Below are 20995 nucleotides of genomic sequence, written 5' to 3'. Positions count from 1 at the left end.
CTGGTCTTTCCCTAGTGGGTCTGATCGAGGGTAGCTACTGGGACGTAAGTCGGGACTTGATCAACCCCGGCTGAGGGGTATGATGCTCGCGAGACCCGAAACCCCGATGACCACCTTGGGATACATCACTGAGGATATACGTCCCAGTTGCATTCATGCGATGTATTTTCGTTCTGACTCCAGTACAATTATCATATTTATATTATATTATATCATTAATAACTTTAGTTACTATATAGTTACATTGTGCAGTAGATTTTGATTATTATTTTCAAAACATACATTACAAACACTTTTTTATATTTATATATATAGCCCTATTTATATTTCAGCCATTTGAAAATGGCAACCTACAAGCTCACAATGCGTCGCACAGTCATCAATTAGGTTAATACTATGAACAAGGACAGTTTCATCTACGAGTAGGGAAACAAACACACAGGCACGCACGCACACACGCAGGTATCTTCCCATCTTGAAAGTGAGAAAAAAATTCTGATGGACAAAAATTCAGTTCAATGAATTTTTGTTCTAATGCGTGACACGTCCGTGTTTTGTCTTCCTTAAACTTTTTTCAAGCCCGAGCAGATGTTAAAATAACGTTTAAAATAACGTTTCATTCCTGAAATGTTTTCAAGGGGGGGAGTAAACGGGCTATACCATTAAATGTTTTCAAGGGGGGGGAGTAAACAGGCTATACCATTAAAGTGTGAGCAGAACTGAATCAAAATGGTGCCCTTTCCAACACCAGGACGCCATGACACACCTGATGAGAATCTCCCGGATCCTGCGCACGCCTCAGGGAAACGCCCTGCTGGTGGGAGTGGGGGGTTCTGGGAAACGGAGTCTGACAACGCTAGCTTCATTCATCGCCGGATACCAGACCTTCCAGATCACACTGACCAGGTACGCGCATGCAGTGCACGCACGCACACAAATTACTATGACTGATTGGAATGCACTTTGGGTCAATTGTCTGTATATTTGAGTTGGCTTGACTATACTTGTGAGGACATCAACATTTTAGGATAGAGATTTTATGAATGCCATTTTTACAGCTTTTTTTGTTGCCATTTTCTAACGATTTTCTAGCGTTGTTTGCTGGTAGGCCTAGATCTGCTTTTTCAAAGCACCACACCAGTGTGTGCACAACTAATATAATTCAGTCAGTCATCATAACGATAACCTCCAACCCCTAAACCTTGATATGACTAACCCTATAACCTCAACCTTTTACTAGACGAATAACAGTTTAAGTCCACACTAATTATCCATAATCTATAAATGATGGATAAGGCGGGTCAGGGCAACTAGGCCTTTCCGTGGAGGGGTCAGAATAAAACTTGGACTTAAACTGTTATTCGTCTATAGTAGTAGGCCTACTCAATTGTAAACCTAACTCCCCAAATCTATTTCAATGACGCGCCAATTTTTACCTTGTGAGGACCAATTTCGCAAATACTACTATACTTGCGCCGACCTTCGAACCTCACATTTATAGGCCTATAGTAATTAGGAATGTCCTGATCGGATTGGGTGATCGGAAATCGGAGCCGATCATGTCATTTTTCAAATGATTTCAATAAAATTGTGTCTAAATAGGCTTGTGTCTAATGTAAATCACAAAGAAAGATGTATAAACAATCATGTTAAAACTGTCATGTTTATGCTTGATGTTTGTCCTCCTGGGGCACTATAGTTCCAGCTACTATATGCATGCTATGATAATGTCCTGTAGTAGTAGGATACGACAGGAAGCACGCACATCTCCAGAACCTGACGAAGACCCACAGAGGTCGAAACAATAAATCATTTTCCTGGGAGCTACAACTCAGTGTGCGGACATCCCTTCCTTTTTTCAATGTCCTGTAGTAGGCCTACTATCTATCTCGGAATGATAGCCAAAGCCATGCAAATGGAGTTTTCTTCTACAAGAGTTTTAACTTTGACTTCAGTTCCATGAGCTGTAGTTGCAAGATTCACTCAATCTAATTAACCAATACATCATTATTTTGCTATGATTCCCTGCTTTCATATGGAAAATCCTCAATGACAGTTGTTCTAATAAAAGTGTGTGTGTGTGTGTGTGTGTGTGTGTGTGTGTGTGTGTGTGTGTGTGTGTGTGTGTGTGTGTGTGTGTGTGTGTGTGTGTGTGTGTGTGTGTGTGTGTGTGTGTGTGTGTGTGTGCGTGCGCGCACGCTTGTCTCGACAGGACATACAACAGCAGCAACCTGTTGGAGGACCTGAGGAGTTTGTATCGTCAGACGGGACAGCAGGGCAAAGGAGTCACCTTCCTGTTCACCGACAACCACATCAAAGAGGAGGCTTTCCTAGGTCTGACTGACTGTCTGTCTGTCTGACAGTTCAATTCAATTAAACACAAACATTCAGAGAGCTCATGTGTTTGATCATGTCAGCTCTCATCCTGCTGAACAGTGCCCTCCTGTGAGTCTGACATAAGGCTCACACTTGGGAGGCTTACTGTCAAACACAAGTGCTACAGTATGTGTGTGTGTGTGTGTGTGTGTGTGTGTGCGTTGAATTGAATTGAACAATTCAATTACAGCTTTCTTGGGCATGAGAAAACATGTGCATTGCCAAACCAAGGGCCCTATTTTTGTCAGTGCTAAACCCCTTATGCTTTTTTACTATTTAGATATTTTTTTCTTGTATTTACTATTTCAAATAGCCGATCTACAAGCTCACAACCCGTTGATGTAGATCGGCTAGTTGAACAAATTTAATATGTTTTTTCAAAATAGTAAATTTTTACTATTTTGCAAAACATTTTGAATAGTTAAAATGGCCAGTCTACAAGCTCACAATGTGTCAATGTAGATTGGCTAGTTGAAGAAGGCTGTTTTTTAACGAAGTGGTTGAAATGTGGGAGGAATGAAAGCGTATCGTACATAGTGTCAAACATGACACCTATACTGTAGGTTGCAGAGTGTGACGAGGGAGCCGTCGAGGTTAAGTGAGAATGTCCTGAGGGGCCAATGACAACGATTTCCGATATTGTATTGCTGTTAAGTTTGAGAAAGTTATTTTTCATCCATATTTACCCTTCCCCTCCTCGAACCCCCTCCAGAGTACATGAACAACGTGTTGTCTAGCGGCGAAGTGTCTAACCTGTTTGCCCGGGATGAGATCGATGACATCACCCAGGACCTGATCCCCGCCATGAAGCGGCAGCACCCGCGCCGGCCCCCCACCCCCGAGAACCTCTACGACTACTTCCTGTCCCGCGTCCGCAGCAACCTGCACGTCGTTCTGTGCTTCTCGCCGGTCGGGGACAAGTTTCGCACCAGAGCCTTGAAGGTGAGGCACTCGGTCTTCCCTATACGCAGGTTGGCAGATGCAGCTGTAAACATGTTTGATGTTACATTTTCTCATGCTATGCTGTTACGTTACATGCTTTGCTGAGTAGCGTGGCATTGGTCTGACCTCCTGTTAGTCCGACCATTACTAACACTATCCCAAACCCTAACCTTACAGTAACCTCACATGAAGCCACGGGTGATTTGTGACCCGCAGCACAGGTCAGACTAACGGGAGGTCTGACTTAAGGGCAGTCCCTGACTCCCTGTTATGATGCTATGCTATGCTATGATATGATGTGCTATGTGGGGGGCATACGTTAGTCCGACATACTAATAGTCCGACATATGCGGCCGGTTAATATTCACCCTTGGCTGCGACATGCGTTGTCGGTTAAGACACATGTGGCCGGTTAAGACTCACCCATGGCTTCTGCATGCGGTTAGGGTTTGGGGTAGGGTGTCGGACTATTGCGTGTCAGACTGTTAGTACGTCGGACCAAAGATATGCACCCGTGTTATGCTAACTATGATGTTATGCTATGATAACAGTATGACCATGCTCTGTTGTGCTTCCAGTTTCCAGGGCTGATATCTGGCTGTACGGTGGACTGGTTCCAGCGCTGGCCTCGTGACGCTCTAGTGGCTGTATCGCATCACTTCCTGTCTCAGTACCACGACCTCCGCTGCTCACAGGAAGTGAAGCAGAGTGTAGTTGTTACCATGGGAACATTCCAGGTTGAGTCATTGGATACAAATTATATGTATTGATTGTCACAAAGTTTGGGTGCTTGTTACTAGCCCACTTAGAAACTGATTAACAGCAGTCAAAAAATAATAACGGTATAATGTGTTGTTATTTTGAAACTAGTTCTGACCAAACCAATCAGATTAATTTCTCGAAACAAATTGTTGTATAGTGACCTTTATTGTAGCTGTGTGTGTGTGTGTGTGTGTGTGTGTGCGTGTACGTGCCTCTCCACAGGACCTGGTAGCAGAGACGTGCGCGCAGTATTTTGAGCGTTTTCGCCGCCAGACGTACGTGACGCCCAAGTCCTTCCTGTCCTTCATCAGTGGCTACAAGGTCATCTACACTGACAAGGTCACCCAGGTCAACCTGCTGTCTGAACGCATGAAGACAGGTAGCTGTCTGTCTGTCTTCTCGTAGAGTTATAAAGGATAGAGGGCGGACAAGGAGCGACAACTCTCGGGGCTCTGGGGCTTGGTCCGTCCGTCCATTTGTGACAGATGGTTTGTCTGCCTACTATACTAGTTTAGGAAAGTTAGCGAAATGTTTGGCAAATCTGCCAAAAAAAAAATGCTTACCACTAGGCTTTCTTCACAAATGTGTTCATAAAGGTGTCTACTATCACCTCTCAATTTGTTCCACGCCAACTCCCTTGGGAAACTTTGTGACAGCTGCTGAAAGTTGGGTATACCATTAACAATCTACACTGTAGATGATACAGTATAAGGCAAAAATGTTTATTATGCTTTAAGTAGCATGTGACATGTCAAACTAGGGGGTTTTCATGATTCTGGATCCATTGCGAGCATTAATAGTTTTGCACGCAAAACACCCCAAATGTGCTGACCTCATCACATTTACAGTTATGTCCGTTCTTAGCTGAATGAGTGTGTTTTTGTTCAGCTTGCAATGGATTCCGAATCATGAAAACCCCCTAGATTGACACGTCACATGTTACTTTCAGCAGCTCTCACAACGTTTCCCATGGGAGTTTAGGTTGGAACAAATTGATATCTGATAGTAGACACCTCTAGAGAACACATCTGTGAAGAACGCAGAGTGGTAATAAACTTTCTCTAATAGATACTGCAACAATACCAGGTGAACTGTGTGTGTGTGTGTGTGTGTGTGTGTGTGTGTGTGTGTGTGTGTGTGTGTGTGTGTGTGTGTGTGTGTGTGTGTGTGTGTGTGTGCGTGCGCGTGTGTGTGAGTGTGTGTGTGTGTGTGTGTGTAGGTCTGTCTAAGCTGATGGAGGCGGAGCAGTCAGTGAACCAACTCTCTAAACAGCTGGTGGTCAAAGAACAGGAGCTCTCTGTGGCCTCCCAGAGGGCAGACGAGGTACTGCAGGAAGTCATGGTCAAAGCACAGGCTGCTGAACAGGTGTGTTTGTTTCTTTCTTTGTTTCTTTCTTTACTAACCTGTTACGAAAATAAAAAGAACGTTTCACCTACTCACCAATACAAAGGCGGGTTGTGTCATTAGAAAGCCTACTTCCCTTACTGAACTCACTCTGAGCCCCACACCACAAGTATAAAATGTACTTTTTGGGCAGAAAGGGAGTGGGGTAACTTTTAGTTACTCCACTGCGCCAGAGAACCCTCATAGAGAAAAAAGTCCTCTGGTGAAAATAAATCCTTTTCTGGCCAACGTCCACTAAGGAAAGTAAGCTTTCTAATGACACAACCCGCCTTTGTATTGGTGAGCAGCAGAGGAGAGGTTGGTCCACGTTTCATGCGAGCCAGGAAATAGAACGGTTGCATAGCCTCAATGCAACGGCAGTAAAGTGCAGGAGGCTATGGACCAGAGCTATACCAAAAGACCTGGACTTTTAACACATGGTCTGGAGTTTTCTGGCTCAAACAAGTGCTCTGATTTTGCAAATACGATATACAGTGTCAATGGGATTTCCCAGCAGATGTCACTGTTTTCACTGTTTTGCCTGTTTTCATTGCAGCTCAAACCCTAGAGAAAACTGTTCAAAGTTCCGTTTTTTGGGGGTGTAATTGAGGTCATAAAACTTAAAAGAAAAACGAAAAAGAAATTAAAGTAAAATGTAAAATAAAATGACTTAGGCCAATATTTGAACATGCCATTTTAACTTAGGCAATTATAAACCTTATTTAGGCCAAATTACTTCTGCAGTAAGTGACTTAGGCAAAATGTTTTTATTCCAATTATTTTTAATAGACCATGGTTTAGGGTCAGCCACAGAATAAGAACAAATAGAACAAAATAATATCAGAGCACAAAGACATTTGACACTGAAGGGGAGTGGATTTGGAGTGAATGGGAGGTACTGCTACCATGGGACTGATACTATGGGAGTGAATGGGAGGTACTGTTACTATGGGAGTGATTGGGAGTGAATGGGAGGTACTGTTACTATGGGAGTGATTGGGAGTGAATGGGAGGTACTGTTACTAAGGGACTGATACTATGGGAGTGAATGGGAGAGACAGTAGGCCTACCTCCCATTCACATAGTATCAGTCCCATAGTAACAGTACCTCCCTTTCACTCCCATAGTATCAGTCCCATAGTAAGTAACAGTACCTCCCATTCACTCCCATTCTATCAATCCCATAGTAACAGTACCTCCCATTCAGTCCCATTTTGAAAGGTGTGTTAAAATGGCAAGTCACTTTTTATTATGACTTAGGCAAAATAAAATGGCCTAAGTCTCCCTCTTGACATAGGCCATTGTTTTAATAGGGTGTAACAGGAAGGCCTTTTACGTTAGGGCTTAGGCGATTTTACCAGAGGTGGCCAGCATCACCAGGTGGTGATTTAGGCCAACAACTAATTTTCTGCAAAAAATGACTTAGGCAATTAGTTTAATAAGGTGACGATACAATAGATCCCATGATATTTTAGCCAGATGCAATTTCCTGGGGTCTGGTAGTAGTACAGTAAATAATAATTAAGAAATCGCTGTACAATTTGGTAAAACCTGTACATCAACATAACGTAAAATAGACACTATAACTATTTGCTCAGACACTGACGTGAAATTCTCCATTCATTTTCAATGGGAATTTAAGATGAAAATCTACACTAATAGCTAATAGATCAAAAACAGCAACATAGTACACTTAAGTCCTTGCGGTCTTGTTTCCATTCAGACCCTATACAATCAATTCATAGAAATGAAGAATACAGTAACGACAATCACACTTGTGTGAAGTGAGGGGTGCTCCTATCTCATACATCACATTCTATGCTCAGCCAATCAAATCATTACAAATCACTTTTGGCGTCTTCACTTTTTCTGCCCCCTCTTTTTATCCAATATGTAGATCAGAAAATCTAAAAATCTCTATGGCATGATGATCAGCCAATCAAATCATCGTGTTTGTGTTCACACAAAGACAAAGCCCAATTGGACGAGCTAGCACCCCTCAACAAAAAATCAATAACATCAGTAACAACAACAAAATATATAATTACAGGAAAATATAAAACGCTATATGTATTATGTACAGAGTGGGAGAAAGTTAGGAGGGGGCGTGGTCAACTGTTTAGAAGAGAAGTGATCATTTTTTGAGGGAAGGGGTCAGAGCATTCCACGCCTGGGTGGCCGTGCTGTAGAAGGAGAATTGACCCATATTTGTTTTGAAATATAGGAGCAGTATAATAAATATTGTCCTCGTCTATCGACCTCCCTACGGACATACAGCTGTTTAATTTGATCTTCCCTGCGAGCTCATTTATAGTGGACACTTTCTTTTTTTTACCCCGTGGTGTGAATGCAATGGTGTCTTAGCAAGTGACCTGAGTTATTTAAACTTTGGTCACACCGTTTAAAGTGGACACCTTTTTTTGCCCTGTGAGAACTGTGGACACCAAGGTGTCTCTTCAGATTACTTGAACTCTTGTCACAATGTTTACATTGGAAAGGTTTTTGTCCAGTGTGGACACGGAGGTGTCGCTTAAGGAGAGATGAGATTCTGAAACTCTTGTTATAAATTTTACAGTGAAAAGGTGTCCTGTGTGGACACGGTCAGTTTAACTGACAACTGAAACTCTTGTCACAAAGTTGACATTGGAAAGGTTTTTCTCCAGTGTGGACACGAACATGTGACTTCGGATTAACTGACTGACTGAAACTCTTGTCACAATGTTTACATTAGAAAGGTTTATCTCCAGTGTGGACACGAAGGTGTGACTTCAGGGAAGATGATGTTCTAAAACTCATGTTACAACGTTTACATTGGAAAGGTTTTTCTCCAGTGTGGATACGAAGGTGTGTTTTCAAGTAGTATGAATCAGCAAAACTCTTGTCACAAAGTTGACATTGGAAAGGTTTATCTCCAGTGTGGACACGAAGGTGTGACTTCAGGGAAGATGATGCAGTAAAACTCATGTTACAACGTTTACATTGGAAAGGTTTTTCTCCAGTGTGGATACGAAGGTGTGTTTTCAAGTAGTATGAATCAGCAAAACTCTTGTCACAAAGTTGACATTGGAAAGGTTTTTCTCCTGTGTGGACACGCTGGTGTGCCTTCAGGTGATGCAAACGATTGAAACTCTTGTCACAATGTTTACACTGGAAAGGTTTTTCTCCAGTGTGGACACGCTGGTGTGCCTTCTGGTGATGTAAACGATTGAAACTCTTGTCACAATGTTTACATTGGAAAGGTTTTTCTCCAGTGTGGACACGGTGGTGTGCCTTCCTGTTATGTAAATGATTGAAACTTTTGTCACAATGTTTACATTGATAAGGTTTTTCTCCAGTGTGGACACGAACGTGTGACTTCAGATTAACTGACTGACTGAAACTCTTGTCACAATGTTTACATTGGAAAGGTTTTTCTCCAGTGTGGACACGAACGTGTGACTTCAGGGAAGATGATGTTCTAAAACACATGTTACAAAGTTTACATTGGAAAGGTTTTTCTCCAGTGTGGATACTAAGGTGTGTTTTCAAGTAGTATGAATCAGAAAAACTCTTGTCACAAAGTTGACATTGGAAAGGTTTTTCTCCTGTGTGGACACGCTGGTGTGACTTCTGGTGATGTAACTGCTTGAAACTCTTGTCACAATATTTACATTGGAAAGGTTTTTCTCCAGTGTGGATACGAAGGTGTGTTTTCAAGTGGGATGAATCAGGAAAACTCTTGTCACAATATTTACATTGGAAAGGATTTTCTCCAGTGTGGACACAAACGTGTCTCTTTAGGTCAGCTGACCGTCTGAAACTCTTGTCACAATATTTACATTGGAAAGGATTTTCTCCAGTGTGGACACAAACGTGTCTCTTTAGGTCAGCTGACCGTCTGAAACTCTTGTCACAATGTTTACAATGGAATGTTTTTTCTCCAGTGTGGACAAGCTGGTGCATCTTCAGGGAACCTGAGTCACTGAAACTCTTGTCATGCTGTTCGTCATCATCTTCTTCATTGGTCTCCTCCCAATCATGACTGTCTTCAGTGACTTCAGTGTCAGATTCAAGTTCAACTTCAATCTCAGTGTAGTGGGAAGATATGTCTTCTTCATCCTCCTCATCAGATTCAAGTTCAACCTTAATCTCAGAGCAGTGGGAAGATATGTCTTCTTCATCATCCTCCTCATCATTATTTTCTTCTTCACCTTTCACTGCTAGTAATGTCAGCGTTGACCCAACAGGTTCCTCTGGTCTTTGAAGTAGCTCCTCCTGTTGGTCTTTATGCTCCTCCTGTTCATCTTTAATGTGTGGAGGCTCTGGTTCCTCCTGGAACAGACTGTGGCTCCTCTCCTCTTCAGGAGAAACCTCCTCTTTACACACAACCATGTGCAGGATGTCTAGGAGCAGAAACATAACATGATGGTCAACACTGGATTCCTAAAATGTAAATCCATTCTTCCATGTTCCATGTACAAAATAAATGAATAATTACCTACCAAGATAAGATTGACTAAACCGTTATTAACTACAGGTTATTACTGTTCTGAAATATTTTAGCAAAAATACTGAAAAAGTAATGTTTAGTAATATATTTAGTTAGTTACCAAAATTAATAATGATTTTACAGCAAATATTTCATTTGAATCGTGACATTTTTAAACAATAAAAAAAACGATACTTCACACCCGACCTCTGATTTGGAAGTAAATTAGTCATGCCACTCAGTGCATGACGTCATGAAACAGAAGCACTTCTGACAATGAAAGCTTGAAATGTGGACCGATGGTAGCTTAACAATCTATGTAAAAGATTTCTACTGTGTAGCTCTGTACGTCTGGAAATGTGTCTGTGGCAAATTTCACAAGCGATCAGTGCCAAATGTCTTGTTCACGCTGTCAGTTGGCCATAGCGGGGCAGATAAAGTGCAAATTACAGGAGAATCGTTCACTTACAAGCACCAACATTGGCACACATACTCCTTAGGCATTGCTCTTTTCATAAAACCATCTGGCCAACAAAAAAAAAATCAAAATGGCTGCCATTTTCATATATTCATTGAATATACAGTAATATTGCATTTTGCAATAAAATCCCAAAGACATGTCTTTGTAGAGTAAGAAAGTGCAGACGCTAAGCTTGCAAATACTTGTTTGAAAGTTGTTAACCACTTAGACACTCAATACTTGAGTGAACTAACTCTCTGTACTTAAACACTCTATACTTAGTGAACTAACCCTCTGTACTTAGGGTCAACCATCAGCTATGCAAGCAGGTGTGTAACTGTCTAACTGATGACAATTAGGATAATGGAAACAGGTGCTCCCAATCTGAAGAGCCGGACGTAAATCTACTCCCAGACACAACACACAGACATAGATACCAAGTCAAACTGAATTTGCACTATTTATACTACTAGTTACAATACGTTCTAGTTTGCTATTGTTATTGTACAGTGAAATTAAGACATTGTGGCAGCCCTACAGAACAAAAAAAGAAAGGAAGAGCACATGCAACTTACCGAGGTGTGGGTGGTCTTCAGCTTCCTGTTTAATAGAAACAACTTCAGCTTCCTGTTTAATAGAAACGTCTTCAGCTTCCTGTTTAATATTAGAAATGTCTTCAGCTTCCTGTTTAATAGAAACGTCTTCAGCTTCCCGTTTAATAGAAACGTCTTCAGCTTCTTGTTTAATAGAAACGTCTTCAGCTTCCCATTTAATAGAAACGTCTTCAGCTTCCTGTTTAATAGAAACGTCCCTGGTTGAGTCTGGAGAGTTCATCTTCACTCGGGAGTGATGCATCATGGGTATTGTAGTTCTTATAAGTCTGGAGAGTTCATCTTCATCTGCAGTCTGGACTCTGGTCTGAAATCAAGTGAATAAGGAAGGACTTTAATAACTGGAGACCTATAGTCCGGCAGCACAATTTTGTAACCCATTTTTCAACCCTGTGTCAATTATCTAATGTGACCCTGGGCTCTACACACCCTCCGCCTAAATGGGGAGAGCAACGGACTTGAACTCATGCTTCCTTCATGACCGAGTGTCCAAGGTGCTCCTTTACACCTGACAGGGGAGAGATTCCCCAGCCAGACGTAGCGCGTGGAAGGAACACGTTATTCCAACCAGTTCCTTTCCCCTCTGTCAGGCACCCCGGCTGGCCAGGGGGAGGTAGTTTAGAGAAGAAGATTACTGCATGTTTTTTGTGAGGGTACCTACCCTAGGGGACACGGGGAGAACATGCAAACTCCACACAGAAAGGCCCTTTTGCTGTGGAGGGCAGTAATCCTGGTCTTTAAACTACCTCCCCCTGGAGGACATTAAATCCCCATTGACAATGAACGAAGAATTCAGCATCATAGTGTCTGAGCAAATAGGCATAGTATACATTAGTGTATATACGAGTATACGAAGATAAGAGCGCCCACACAGTAAGGGGCGCCCTCTTTTGCCGCTCCCTAAAAGCTCAGTGAGATGTTTATTTTCAGATCTAGCCCAGATGAGTGAAAGAAAGACACCCTTTGGTCAACAAGAAAACTACAACCAATTAATCTGTCTGGAACAACAAACTAATTCCGTGTTAAGATTTGTTACAATAGGTGTTTGTTAGGGTTTGGGTTACATTTCAATGGTGTGTGCAGGTGCACAACACAATATGTCAAAACCACTCTAAAGGGGGTCTTCAATTTGAAACTGGCCTACGTAAAAAACACAATAATAATAAGTTTTTCCCTTTTTTGTTTTTCCTTTTTCTGTACTTCTTTAAATGTTCTGATGAATTGAAAATGGTGGACCCTGATAAACAAGTGATCCGGGCTGGAGGCAGATGATATGCTTACGTCATGTTGTAGGCAATGGTTTGCTTCCTGTTTGATTAAAAGCAATAAAAGCTCTCGTAATACTACAACATGACGTAACCACATCATCCGGCCCCAGGCGGGATCATACGGACTTTTGAAACAGAGACCAGGAGGCGAGGTTAAGAGCAGGCAGGCAACAAAGCCACGTAGCAAAGAGAGCTAGGCGGCTAGCTCCCTTTGGAGGAGCGAGTTACAATAATATATTACTGCGGTTAGTATTAACTACTGCTTGTTTAGAATAATTTATAACTAACAAGCATTCATATCTTACCTGCTGTTTCAGGGTTGAGATGCTTAACGACGACACTGTTTTCAAACGTTTTACTTTCATTATTAAAGTGTTTAAACGAGTGCAACTGCAAACAGCTAGCTGTCACTGTGTGTGTGTGTGTGTGTGTCGTGTGCATAAGGGTTGTGCGCATGCGCACTAGCCCTGCTGGAGCCTGGAACGTGCACTGTGCACGTACCATAAACAGTCACTAGGGGGAGCCATGATACAGTGTAATACAGTGGGGAGCAGCTATGGAACTCTCCCATAGAGATTTACTGAAATATTTATTTATATAAATTATTCGGGCACGATTCATAGAGCCGAATAAAAGTCGGCTCGGCTCTACAATGTGACGTAATTTGAGGTTCGTAATTTGTGCGCCAGGTCTCCCCATTGACTTTCAATGGGCTATTTTGCCTAAGTGTATTGCGCATTACGTTGCCACAAACATTCTAATGCTAACATGCTAAGATGTCTGAGCTTTTCTCCATTGACTTTCAATGTGCGTGTGTGCGTGCACATGTGTGCATCTCCTCTCCTCCCCTCCCCAGGTGAAGCTTCAGGTGCAGAAGGTGAAGGATAAGGCTCAGTGTATAGTTGAGGAGATTGAAGCAGATAAATCTGTAGCAGAGCTCAAACTGGAGGCGGCCAAGCCAGCGCTGGAGGCAGCAGAGTCTGCTCTGCAGGTGCACAGTGCACACACACACACACACACACACACACACACACACACACACACACACACACACACACACACACACACACATGATGGGTTCCCATGGATTGATCTACACCAAATCTCTTTTCCAAAAATCTCTCTCTCTCTCTCTCTCTCTCTCTCTCTCTCTCTCTCTCTCTCTCTCTCTGTGTATACTGTATGGCCCTCATTTATCAACCGTGCGACTAACGACTGCGAGGCAATCTAAATAGACTGTCGAACGTGCATGGTCAGTTGGTCACGGACGGACCACTGTGATAGAGACAGACAGACAGGACAGGAGGAGCACCTGCAAAACAGCAGCGTGTGTGTGCCTATTTGTTATTTAATTATGGTTCAGGTTTTCGTTCACTAATATATCTTGTTGTATATTAAATTAAAAATACTTTAATTATTTAATATACAACTAACAAGACACAGTGAAAGTTGTTTGCAAATTGCGATGCGTGCGTGGCGTGCGGGGGGTGAGGCGGGCAGCAAGGGAAGCGAAGCGAGAGGAGAAACAGACAGCTTTATTTAATGTGTCATGTAGGTGCGTGCGTGCATGACAGCAAGGCAAGCGAGGTGAGATTGAAACAGACAGGGTAGGCCTATACAACTTTATTTAATTCATGCAGGTGTTCGTTCTTTATTTATTTAACAACACACCAGTTAGTTGGGCTTGCAAGTTGCGTGTGCGTGCTGTGCGTCTGTGCGTGTGTATGAGAGAGGGGGGTGAGGCGGGCAGCAGCAAGGCACGGGAGAAACTTATTTTTTCATGTTACCATGGTTTCAGGAAACGTATTGCCGTTTTCATGTCGCAAAAACGAGGGCGAGGCTTGATTTCATAGGGCGTGCCAGATAGATTTCAGCCGTCACATTTATTAACGTCAGAACGAAATTAAGGAAGGATCAGCTGTTTGCGATCACTTTATAAATGCTGTGGCGACGTGGGTGTACTACGAAACCTGCACTCAAATCTGTGGCAGATTTTACACTCGATTGATAAATGAGGGCCTATGTCTCTCTGTCTCTAGACCATAAAGCCAGCAGACATTGCTACAGTGAGGAAGCTGGGTAAACCTCCTCATCTCATCATGAGGATCATGGATGCTGTGCTGCTACTCTTCCAGAGGAAGGTATATACCGTACTGAATGCAGTGGTGGAATTCATGTAGCGCCTTTCATGAACAAACTTTGCTAAATGAACCAACAAACAATCGACAAACTATATATGCCATAAGCCTTATTATTATTATTATTATTATTATTCAATAAAATCCTTTAAAAATGTCGTTAACCAGATTGACACCGTTACACCTGATCCTGAACGACCTGGTCCGCGACCCTCATGGGCCGAAGCCATGAAACTGATGCAGAACTCTGCTTTCCTCAGCATGCTGCTGAACTTCAGCAAGGTTTCCTACACGCACGCACGCACGCACGCACTACAACATCCTCCCAGTGGGGTGTCAGATGACCCAGTATAACATACTGAATTGGGGAGAAAAATGGTATTGGAGACACCAAGTTTTAAACGTCACACCTACTAAATATTCAATCTATCTGTTCAACTCTCGCTAATCCCTCTACTACAACTAACTATAAATGCACCGTGTGTGTGTGTGTGTGTGTGTGTGTGTGTGTGTGTGTGTGTGTGTGTGTGTGTGTGTGTGTGTGTGCGTGTGTGTGTGGGCGTACGTACGCGACATAAATGCATAGTATACCGCTCTATACTAAATTGACTAAATTGGGGAGAACAAGCTAGGCTATCGGCAACATCACATTTTCAACGTCACACCTGCTCAATATTATTCATTGTCTCCCATCCTCTCCTCACCTGTAGGACTCTATAAACGAGGAGGTGGTGGAGTTAGTGTTTCCGTACCTGCAGATGGAGGACTATAACCTGGACTCTGCTAAGAGGAGCTGTGGCAACGTTGCAGGTCTGTGTTCCTGGACTGAAGCCATGGTGGACTTCTTCTCCATCAACAAGGAAGTTCTGCCTCTTAAGGTACAAGTATGCGCACGGCACCGCACGCACACACACACAGAAAATAAATAAAGACTGTTTTGGCTAACTCGTTAGGGCAGGGACTGTGTGCACAGGTGTGCCGTTAATTGAGAGTTAGGTGCTTTTGGTTGGGAAAAATAATGTTTCCGGTTGTAATGTCAAAATAAAAGATGACAAAAAGAATGGTGACGGCATGTGTGACTCGACTGTAAATTTGTAAAGTGTTTATAAGAATGGTCTATGCGGTCAATTGTTTCAGTGTGTGAGGACCACAAAAATGTTCCTCATAATGGCCAATTTCTACTATATATGTGGATACTACTGGACACAACTCCTCTATCTGTGTGTCTGCAGGCTAACCTGGCTCTCCAGGAGCAGCGTCTGGTTGTAGCGCAGGATGAGCTAGCTGCAGCGCAACAACAACTGGATGCTAAACAACAAGAGCTGGACACTGTTCAGGTACGCACACACACGCACGCACGTACGCACACATTATTTTTGATAATCTGTGTTCTGTTTTAACACTAAACAAGTTAAATACTGCCTCAAATACTGTTATAGTTAAACTAAGCGTATTGCTGAAGACAACGAAACCCATGGACACGTAGATCTCTCCTCTCCTCCAGGCACTCTCTGACGCCGCCATGAGGCAGAAGCAGGAACTGCAGGATGATGCTGAGTCGTGCAGGAGGAAGATGTCTAACGCTAGGTCTCTGATAGAGGGACTCGGAGGAGAGAAGGTATAGCTTCAACCGTTACTGCAAACGTTTGCTGGCCTATATTATTAAAAGCTTAAAATAAGAATCGAGTACATACAATATCAATATGAGGCAGCTGAAAAACCTATTACTAACAAAGGAACACGATATTTAAGTTAGTTATTGGTTAAAAATATTGCTTTCAATACATTTTCGATGAATTGCCCAGCCCTAATCCATCCATCTACCAGCTCAGTGGCCTTGTGGTTAGAGTGTCAGCCCTGAGAGGGAGGTCGGGGTTCGATCTCCGGCCGGGTCATACCAAAGACTCAAGGACTCAAGGACCCAGTGCCTCCCTGCTTGACACTCAGCATCAAGGGTTGGATTGGGGTTAAGTCCCTGCGACAAGTGCGACATACTAGCATCATGTCCAGGGGGTGTACTTGTACATCAAGCTGCCTCACGCTACAGAAACAGGAGATAGGCTCCTGCCCCTATGGGCCTCATGGCTCGGCAAGGCTACTTACTTACTTATCCATCCTTCTTCTTGGTGCATATGTTTGGTCCGACATAATTATACTAACAGTCCTACAGTCCGACACCCTGTACCCAAAACCCAACCTTAAACCTCACTGGAAGCCACAGGTTAGTTTTAACCTGCCACGGGTTAGTTTTAACCTGCCACGGGTAGTGATATCACTGCGTGGATATTAGTCTCGTCCCTCTCAATGTTAGACTATATTCGCAATGTCCCGCCCTATATTTGCATACTGGGCCCTGGTTGGCTCGTCACCATTTCGGCCGTGAAGTCCTCCCACAATTGAGAGGGGCCAGACTTAATCTGCTTGGGGCGATATGCATTGCAGGTTAGTTGTAACCAACGGTGTTGTCGAAATAATGCCTGTCATACTGTTAGTATGTCTAACCAACGTATGCAACCCCCCCCGATCTTCTGTCCCGTGTATACTCCATCCAGGTGCGTTGGACGGACAGCAGTGTCGCCTTCGAGAACCAGATCAGACATCTGGTCGGAGACGTGCTGCTCTCCACCGGCTTCCTGTCCTACTGCGGTCCATTTAACCAGGAGTACAGAAACATCCTGCTGCAGCTGTGGAGGAGAGAGATGAGCCAACAACACATACCATACAGCAATGTGAGAACTAGCTAATAACCCAACACCACATACAATACAGCAATGTGAGAACTAACTAATAACCCAACAACACATACCATACAGCAATGTGAGAACTAGCTAATAACCCAACACCACATACAATACAGCAATGTGAGAACTAACTAATAACCCAACAACACATACCATACAGCAATGTGAGAACTAACTAATAACCCAACAACACATACCATACAGCAATGTGAGAACTAGCTAATAACCCAACACCACATACAATACAGCAATGTGAGAACTAACTAATAACCCAACAACACATACCATACAGCAATGTGAGAACTAACTAATAACCCAACAACACATACCATACAGCAATGTGAGAACTAACTAATAACCCAACAACACATACCATACAGCAATGTGAGAACTAGCTAATAACCCAACACCACATACAATACAGCAATGTGAGAACTAACTAATAACCCAACAACACATACCATACAGCAATGTGAGAACTAACTAATAACCCAACAACACATACTATACATCAATGTGAGAACTAACTAATAACCCAACACCACATACCATACAGCAATGTGAGAACTAACTAATAACCCAACACCACATACCATACATCAATGTGAGAACTAACTAATAACCCAACAACACATACCATACAGCAATGTGAGAACTAACTAATAACCCAACACCACATACCATACATCAATGTGAGAACTAACTAATAACCCAACAACACATATCAGTAAGACGCGCAAACGCGGGAAGCGAACGCAGCTGAGACCCTGCAGATCATGTCTGTCTGTCTATGGAGCTGAGTGGACCTGGCCCCTTTTGTGCCCATATATGGAGCTGAGTGATTGCTGATGCAACACACTCCATATTTGGATAGCGGGACAGACACACACACACACACACAGACACACAGACAGACATGATCTGCTAGGTCTCATAGTAAGTGCTCATTGCGTTCGCAACCATACAGCAATGTGAGAACTAACTAATAACCCAACAACACATACCATACAGCAATGTGAGAACTAACTAATAACCCAACAACACATACCATACAGAAATGTGAGAACTAACTAATAACCCAACACCCAGCTTGTACTGCTATTTCTTTTTTAATCGAAGAACGACTGACGTAGAAGACATTTTTAGAATCTGATCTCGGGTCAGAATGGAAAACTGTCAGGATGTATAGAAGACATTTTTAGAATCTGATCTCAGGTCAGAATGGGTTAACTAAGTGAACGAGTCACTAAACAGATTGCAGTCATAATGCTGTCCATGGACGTTGTGTCCCTCCGCCGTCAGGACGTGGACGTGTCCTCTCTCCTGGTGGACGGTCCCACGGCGTCCGTCTGGGGTCTCCAGGGTCTGCCCAACGACCAGCTGTCTGTCCAGAACGCCGTCATTGTCACCAAGGCCACCAGATACCCCCTCCTCATAGACCCCCAGGGACAGGCCAAGGCCTGGATCAACAACAAGGAGAGAGACAACCAACTACAGGTAGGAGAGGAGAGGAGAGGAGAGGAGAGGAGAGGAGAGGAGAGGAGAGGAGAGGAGAGGAGAGGAGAGGAGAGGAGAGGAGAGGAGAGGAGAGGAGAGGATTAGGGCTGTTAATTGAATGAATCGATTGAATGGATTATGGAACATATAATTGAGGAAGAGAAGAGAAGGGGCGGAATGAGGGAAGGACTGAAGGACAAGGATAAGTTGAGTGAAGAGAAAAGAAAGGGAGCAAATAGTGAGACATTGAGTTTGTTAATGTCTGTCTGCCTGCCTGCCTGCCTGCCTGCCTGCCTGCCTGCCTGCCTGCCTGCCTGCCTGCCTGTCTGTCTGTCTGTCTGTCTGTCTGTCTGTCTGTCTGTCTGTCTGCCTGCCTGCCTGCCTGTCTGCCTGCCAGGTGACCTCTCTGAACCAGAAGTACTTCCGTTCTCACCTGGAGGACGCTCTGTCTCAGGGGCGCCCCCTGCTGTTGGAGGACGTGGGGGAGGAGCTGGACCCGGCGCTGGACAACATCCTGGACAAGAACTTCATCAAGTCTGGATCCACTTATAAGGTAACGACAACCGTCTGGATCCACTTATAAGGTAACGACAACCGTCTGGATCCAGCGGTAACAGGATAACGTCTTAAAATCTAACTAACCACTGTTTTTTGGAAAAGGTAACTAGGTATAATGCATTACTTTAATTGCTACATGCTCTACAAGGCTTGTAGATATGCTATTTTTCAATAGCTAAAGTTTAAAACAATGCTTAAAACCCATTTTGGGCGGGAACCCTTTTTGTTTTAACTAAGCATTACTTTAGCTATTGAAAAATAGCAGATCTACAAGCTTGTAGCGCGCCGCTTGTAGGTCTGCTATTTTTGAAAAATCGTGAAAATGTGGCGCAAATCCTGACGGAAAACTGTCAGTTTTCAGAAGACATTTTATAAATTTCGACGTCTGGCCTAAATGGGTTAAAACACCAAAAGGGGTTCCCGTCTTGAATGGGTTCATGTATTGTAAAAAATACTAAGGTAAATTGAAATTAAAAGAGTAAAACTATTTTTTCTTTTATTACTTGGTTAAATTTGCAAGTTGGAATGTATATTTGCTCTGGCCTCTGTCCTACTGCCACCTACTGTCCGTTTATTGCATTACACAGTGGGTGAAAAAAACACACCCATCAGAGCTGTGGCTTCCAGAAGTACTTTTCACATGAAAGGCTTTCAAAGGTACCTATACAGTGACGTAGAGTCTGTGGGGGCCGGAGGGCCAGGGCCCCCATGAGGATTTTCGGGGAAATGCACCCAACCGCACTGAAGAGAGGCAAGACACTGTCCAACACCGCCCTCCCCTGACTAAACCAGGCATGGGCCCCCATGAGGATTATGAAAACTATTCGTTTCTGTACGAACAGAACGGGACTGTAAATAACCCTCTCTCTGTATAGGTGAAGGTGGGGGACAAGGAGGTGGAGGTGATGCGAGGCTTCACTCTGTACATCAGCACCAAGCTGTCCAACCCGTCCTACAGCCCCGAGGTGCACGCCAGGACGACCATGGTGGACTTCACCGTCACGCAGAGGGGGCTGGAGGACCAGCTGCTGGGACGGGTCATCCTCACAGAGAAACAGGTTAATACAGTGAAGTCCCCGTATTTTGAAAGGTACCTATCCACACTTTTCCTGGGCTGTGTTGTGTGTGCTCCAGTTCCTGTCGATTTGATCCAATGAAAGCCAATGAAACTGGTCAGATGACCAATTATATCCAATGAAATCAACAGGAACTGGAGCACACACACAGCCCAGGAAAAGTGTGGATAAAAGTCAGCCTGGAACAGACCAACAGAATGGGACTGTAGTCGGTACACAGCAGTGACCCGCACACAGATGGGTCCCCGACACACCGGGTGTTGTTTCCATCGACTAAAACTATAAGACAAAAAATGTTCGTCCGGTTCGTACCTTTTCTTCGCTGACGGAAACTAAATAGAAACTAAATGAACACTAAGCTATGATGGCTATAAAACTAAGACTAAATATATGGACAATTTCGTCAACGGATAGAAACTAGACTAAAATGTTAGGAAGGGACTAGTGGACAACAGATCCAGGATAAGTCATTTTACACTTGGTTGCATGCTGAAAATAGCCGATCTACAAGCTCACAACGCGTCGCAGCAGTGTAAAAACAGTCATTACGACGGCATCAAGACCCGCCAGAATAAATTTTAGCCGACAAAATCACCTGTAGAATTAGTCGACTAAAATCCTATGATATTTAGTCGACTAAAAATAGACTAACACTAAGACATTCCAGGTGACTAAAACTAAATGAAAACTATATTCAAAAGACTATGACTAAAAC

The 20995-nt window shown here is 43.3% G+C and overlaps 1 protein-coding gene across 1 annotated transcript in view; it reads left to right on the top strand.

Moving 5' to 3' along the window:
* Positions 1-20995, top strand: part of dnah5l (dynein, axonemal, heavy chain 5 like) — a gene marked incomplete at both ends in the record, with an annotated part of 108513 nt that overhangs the window by 61133 nt on the left and 26385 nt on the right. The window contains 16 exons of the mRNA XM_080793808.1: positions 752-906; positions 2213-2334; positions 3089-3318; positions 3897-4055; positions 4303-4459; positions 5300-5445; positions 13127-13261; positions 14310-14411; positions 14577-14690; positions 15119-15286; positions 15641-15745; positions 15913-16026; positions 16961-17137; positions 18452-18646; positions 19044-19199; positions 20080-20262. Of these exons, the coding sequence (XP_080649934.1) occupies positions 752-906; positions 2213-2334; positions 3089-3318; positions 3897-4055; positions 4303-4459; positions 5300-5445; positions 13127-13261; positions 14310-14411; positions 14577-14690; positions 15119-15286; positions 15641-15745; positions 15913-16026; positions 16961-17137; positions 18452-18646; positions 19044-19199; positions 20080-20262 (2418 nt within the window). The remainder of the gene's footprint in view (positions 1-751; positions 907-2212; positions 2335-3088; positions 3319-3896; positions 4056-4302; positions 4460-5299; positions 5446-13126; positions 13262-14309; positions 14412-14576; positions 14691-15118; positions 15287-15640; positions 15746-15912; positions 16027-16960; positions 17138-18451; positions 18647-19043; positions 19200-20079; positions 20263-20995) is intronic.

Source organism: Protomyctophum bolini (assembly GCF_963924005.1).
Source record: "Protomyctophum bolini genome assembly, chromosome: 21".
NCBI classification, from domain to species: Eukaryota; Metazoa; Chordata; class Actinopteri; order Myctophiformes; family Myctophidae; genus Protomyctophum; species Protomyctophum bolini.
Note: the sequence above shows the minus strand (reverse complement) of the source record. Positions and strands in the feature narration are given on the sequence as shown.